The 5951-nt window shown below is 38.5% G+C and overlaps 2 protein-coding genes across 5 annotated transcripts in view; one reads left to right on the plus strand and one right to left on the minus strand.

Moving 5' to 3' along the window:
* The window catches only part of sytl5 (synaptotagmin-like 5), a 34716-nt gene extending 31483 nt beyond the window's left edge, over positions 1-3233 (minus strand). For all 3 annotated transcript variants that reach the window (XM_031869496.1, XM_031869497.1, XM_031869495.1), the window contains exon 1: positions 3104-3233. The gene's annotated coding sequence lies outside the window, so the exon portion shown is untranslated. The remainder of the gene's footprint in view (positions 1-3103) is intronic.
* A 1662-nt stretch (positions 3234-4895) lies between these two features.
* Positions 4896-5951, plus strand: part of LOC116395574 (dynein light chain Tctex-type 3) — a 2143-nt gene continuing 1087 nt past the window's right edge. The window contains exons 1-2 of one of the 2 annotated variants that reach the window (XM_031869564.1): positions 4896-4981; positions 5783-5827. In XM_031869564.1, the coding sequence (XP_031725424.1) occupies positions 4955-4981; positions 5783-5827 (72 nt within the window). In that variant the 5' untranslated portion in view covers positions 4896-4954. The remainder of the gene's footprint in view (positions 4982-5782; positions 5828-5951) is intronic. The other variant, XM_031869565.1, reaches the window with a different exon arrangement.

Genomic DNA, 5951 nt, shown 5'->3' on the forward strand with positions numbered 1-5951 from the left:
ATATATTGACATCAATTTCATAAACTAATCTAGTCCTTCTATCTAATACATATTCACATTTTATATAGGTAGCTTAATCACAGCAAATCACAAGAAATTTAATAATTTTAACTTTGAATTCAGCATTCTGTGGACATTTTGAGCATTGCGCCATGCCAGGGGCAGCTCTTCCACATAGTTGGGGGCCATTGCTCTCCCCATAAGAAAATGATGGCACAGCGCAGAGTGGTTTCACTGCTGATCATGTGTGGGCAGCTTACTGAACTGAATTACTAAAATGTTGGTTTATTAAACTAGTAAATACTGTATTAGCTAAAGGCTACATGACAAAATGCAATTCTTGTGTAATTACGTCAAATTTGACATGCTGTTTTCATGGAAAATATACATTTATGTAGTATAATAATTAAAATCTTCTATTTTGGTTTCAAAAATGATGTAGTTAAAAATACAGCATTCTGGTTTTGTAGGTCAGAGTACATCAGTCTGGCACCATGAGCTGCAGCCTGTCACAGAAATGTCTGCCATAATAACAAATACATGTGTGGCTGACTGTATGTGCCTACACACACATACACACACACACGGACACTTCTACTATGTCTTGCCAGATCTTGGAGACGCAGACCTCTAATGTTGTGTGACTGCACTCCCCAGGGCTTCTTTCTGCTCTGCTGGATGAGCTCTGGCTGCCAGCATGGAGAGAAATCAGGGAATCCCTTCGTTCCCTGGCTTCTCTCCTCCTTTATTCACTCATCTATTCCCCCTCCAGCAGCCTTGTGTGTGTGAGCTGTATAAAAGCTTGGTTATCATTAGGGAGCCGTTCTCCCCGTGACAATGATAAAACAGCCTCAACTGATGCAGCATCTACTGCTTACAGGAGCCAAATGAACCAATTTAAGGAAGCGTCACTATGACAAATTACGTGGCGGCATGTTGTACGCAGCAAATACCCCCCCCAAGAAAAGCAGCTATGTAAAATTGGTGAGGGATTTGAAAATGTTTTTCTTTTTGGGAAAGCATATACTGTACAAACCTTCAAAAGGCTGCTCATTTTAATAGTATACATTCACTTACATGGCTTCGTAATGAACCCATGGATAATGTATGAACTCGTGTTATTTTAACTCATTAACACAACTGCTTTGTTTTAATTTACAGCTGTTTTTAGTCGTACTGTATATACACAGGCCTGATAGCTGATCGAAAACACTAGCTAAATGTTGTCTGTGGCTACTTTGTCGTAAGTAGTAAGTAAGTAGCCACTTATCCGCCAGTCTGACAGGTCTAGTAGCCGCTTTAATACGTTGAAGTGGCCTTTTTAGACTACATTGGCTCCTTGAACTGGCCAATTAAAATGTAACACTTGCTGCCAAATAACTGCAGTGAATAAGACTAAACCATGTAGGGGAATTAGTCCACTAGTCTCTAGTCCATGTTTTGACCTGAAATCAATCAAAAATGTTGAAATTTAGTGCTGAAACAAGTAGTATTTTTGGTAACTGAATAGTCATTTAGAGCAATAGATTATAAATATTTTGGGAAAAGCATCTTATTGGCTGTCGAGAGTTAAAGGAGAAGATTGATGCTGGACGAATATGAGAGAAGTAGCTGTCGTTTCATATAATTGTCTGCAACAAACAAAATAGCTATTCCTTTAGGTCATTTATCAACTGTTGCTGGATCTGACTCAAATGTGATGATTTGCTGCTTTTCTCTCATTTATATCAGCGTAAATAAAGCGTCTTTCATATTTAGTCTGCTGTTCAGATGAAACGTGCAATTGTAAGTGTAATACTACATTATTTTCTGACATTAAAGATGAACCATTAATTGATTTAGAGCTGAAAGGGCTAATTGATTAATCAAATTGTCAATCATAAGACAATAATCAATTCATCTTTCAGTTGTTTCCCTTGTTCCTCTAATAATCTAGCTTTTGAATGTTAGGATTTACTGCTTTTGTTTGTTTTATTTGATAGTAAACCATATATATTTCAGTTTGGGACGGTTGCGCGGACAACAATTGCTTGTTTAGCCTTGTGATTGTCTTTTTCGACTGTTTTCTGACATTTTATAGGCCAAACGATTAATCAAAAACATTATCAGAGTCATGGATGATGAGTTATAACCATTAGCTACAGCCTTAATTTGATTGAACAAATAAACTAGTGAGCCCTACAACCGTAATGAAATTTATACATCCTGCATGTATTCCAGACTCTAACCCTCCTATGAGGTCTTCTGGTTCCTGAATAGAGGCTTCAAATCCTGCTGCTGACAACATCTTCAAAAGAAGCTTCACATTTCTTTTATCCTAAACTGGATCTCACATCCCTGCTGTGAGAAGCATGCATCAAACACAAGCACAACACCAGCTAATCTGAGGCAATGAAGAATTGTAATGAGGAGTGTATACCGTACACGTCTCCAGACCTGGTGCACCTTCAGAAAACAGAGCGAGATATTCAGCCAGTCCTGCAGACATTAGGCAGCATCACTGTGAGTCTGCCACCTCACGTCTTCCCTGAGAAGTCGAGGGATATCCTGGTGACTCCACATGAAACCACCACAGACAGGGTCCTCATTAATCAACAACTGACGTTATAGGGCCATTAAGTTGATTTAAATCAAGTCACTCATACCCTCATGATCAATTGATCTAAACCACTGCCCACCATATCATGACATCATGGTGTGGGTCTCGAACCTCTCCGGACAGCAAGTTAATTAATGCAACACATTCTCAGCAGATTATGAAGTGAGTTGATTTGGCTGCAGGTTAATCTACCGTCGAAACCAGCGGGAGGCAACAAGAAACAAGAAAAGGAGCGTTTTGCTGCATTGCACCTGCCCAAACGCGCGTAACTTTAGGAAGTGGGGCTGTCTGGACCCGCTGGTCTGTGACTAATCATCCAAGGTCGTGGTCGTGATGGTGGATAGACAGCCCCCCTCCGCAAAACAAGGAAAAGAATCAAACAAAACAGCATTAAAACTGGAGACGAGCAGGCAGCGGCTGACTGTGCCATATGCCAGAGGAAACACGGCGGTGTTGGGTGTCCGGGTGTGTTGCCGGTTGACCTGAGGAGCGGCGGTGTCTTACCTGGTGGCTGTCGACGAACCGGCACGGGAGCACGACAGGCTGGGGGAGTCCGTCCCGGGATCAGTGACCGTACGTTAGTGCGTCGGTGCGCCTCGGCACCGTCTGAAGGCTCATATCCACAGCCAGGGTGTTCCCGACAAGGGGGGGCGTGGTGTGTATGTGAGAGAGAGAGAGAGAGAGAGAGGGGGGGGTCTATGTGCGCGCGCGTGTGTGTGTGTGTGTGTGTGTGCATGAGAGTGAGCGAGAGAAAGAGAGAGAGAGAGAGAGAGAGAGTGTATGTTTGTGCGTGTGTGTGAGAAAGTGTGCGTGTGCGTGTGTAAGAGTGTATGTTTGTGCGTGTGTGTGCGTGAGCGTCACGCAATCATCACAAATGGGATTATTCCTGACAATGCGACAGTTGTTTCTGCAAAAACTCAGACTCTGTTGTTTTAGGAAATACACTTAATGACCCAATTAAACTGGGCCATTTCGTGTATTTCCTAGAAATACACAATATACATTTAAGTATGTATATTTCTGTGCTCTAAATAGGTTCAAGGAAACTCCTTGCTGTCACCCGTGGTAAATTATGTATTATGGACTATTGCCCTGCTGAGACCCTTTGGAGTCCGAATTTCAGTGGTTATGGGCAGAGCTCTGCTGCAGAGTTGATTTAATAATGAACTACATGGGTTGGTCATAACTTGAATAAATAGAGCTGTGAAAAAAAGATGGACGGTAAAACGACCTTATTCCAGATGAACACAGCTTGTTAAAGCATTGAAAATAATCAGTTTATCTGTGCTTTTTTCAGTCAATCTCTACGTATTGATCTTTCATTGTGACCTCTTTGCTTTCTTTAATTTTCCACAACCAATTTATGTAATTTTCCGTGTTGCATGTTAATTACGTGGCAATAATGAATGAATATAATGATGTCCTGCATAACACATTTTATCTTCGTTAAAAGTATAATGTTTTATTTATATATTCTCTGGGGTTTGTCCAGAGATATGGATGATAAAACTGTATTTTAGGTATAACTCTTACAGCAGTCATTAATCCACTGTGCCCATGTTAAAAAACGAAGGAATACAATAAAATACATTTCTCATGAAATGAGATTACAAATTATATTCATGGATTCAATAATTAAAAGCTTTATTATTGTAATTAGGGTATACAATGCATGACTGCACAATGAACTGTTGGTTAGTCGTAGCCCCCTCACACAGAAAAAATATATAAATAAATATTCAAAATAATTTAATAATATACAATAAAATGGACAATGCTTTCAACAAGCTATATACAAGTTGCACTAAATGAAGAAACACTAAATTATATTTACAATATAATATTATATGTGCAAAATATGTCATAAATTTAAATGTGGTTCATCAAAAATGATATTAAACCATATTTCACGTGTTTTTAAAAATGTAAATACTGAGTAAATGATTTGCTGTGTAGCCTATGTATTAACAATATTAAAAAAGTATGTGAATTACCAAATATTAAGAACATGATTTTAAATCATGTGAATACAGTTTAATTCATTGCTGTCTAAACCGGATTTATTTTATAAACCTGACCTCCGGCTGCTCTGAACCTTCATCCTGATAAATGAAGACAGGTTTACAGTATTTCTTTTCAATGAATGAGACGCCCTCCAATGTTGAGGCTGGTCTGGTGTTGGAGTGTCTGACTTCCACCAAAGTGAGGCGACATTGTAAAAACAGTCACCAGCTTCAGGAGGAGCAGTGCTCCTTGACTCTGTAAAGCAGGAAGTAAACAGGAAGTAAACCGGAAGTAAACAGGAACAGCAACTGAGCCGGTGATAATAGAGAGAATACCTCTGTGTGAGTAACGATGGAGGAATACAACTCTGGAGATGAGGTAAACTTATTTTGAATACCGTTTAATTTAGCTATTTAAATCTCCGCCACTAAACACAAGAGAGACGCCTCGGATAGCTAACGTTAGCTAGACCAGCTAGCTGAATCAGTTAGCCGAAGCTAACGGTTGTTTCCATCGAGGTGTGGTCACTGTCAACATTTTTACATTTATAATGTAAACAGATATTATTAACATCAGAAAAAACAAGTTGTTATGATTTTACATAGATAATATATAAAGAAAAAAACACAACATAATGAAAATATTCCTACTTTTCTTGTTTTAATGAAAATATCGCATTATGTTGTTTAAAGTTACCTATTGGAAAACTCACTTAAGAAAACTTAGATTAGAAATATAAGATACACATATTTATTATTCATTAAAGTTATTGAAATTGACATACAAACATTTCTTCTTAGAATGAATGTACGTGATTTGCTTGATAATGACACAAATCTCGACTAGAGTTTTTTTTTTAAACTCCCCTTTGCATTTGGTTCACACCACACAACATTCATTTGGCAGTGACTTCTTATAAGTGCATTCAAACTCATTAATTGTTACACATGTATACTTGTTTATAATACTCCATTGGATAAGATCAGTATGAGAATAAATGACTTGCTGTTGACATGAATGTAAACTATGTGAAATCATTAAACTTTTAAAATACCACCTGCTGTGTCATGCACAGATTGACCATCATATAGAAAGATTCAGTCTATAGGGTGGTTTGAAATAAAACACCAACGATGCCACCAACTAACAAAGTTTTCCCTTCTTTTTGACGTTTGACAGCAGGCTGTCTTCAATGCTGATGAGGTCAATATCTCGGTTAAAGAGGTATATTTTCACATCTGGAAACATTGACACATATTCTATTGTGAATCAACTATTTAATGTGATGACAGTGTACATGACTCTCTCTCTCTCTCTCTCTCTCTCTCTCTCTCTCTCTCTCTCTCTC

Source organism: Anarrhichthys ocellatus, unplaced genomic scaffold (assembly GCF_004355925.1).
Source record: "Anarrhichthys ocellatus isolate YVR2014 unplaced genomic scaffold, GSC_Weel_1.0 scaffold47, whole genome shotgun sequence".
NCBI lineage: Eukaryota > Metazoa > Chordata > Actinopteri > Perciformes > Anarhichadidae > Anarrhichthys > Anarrhichthys ocellatus.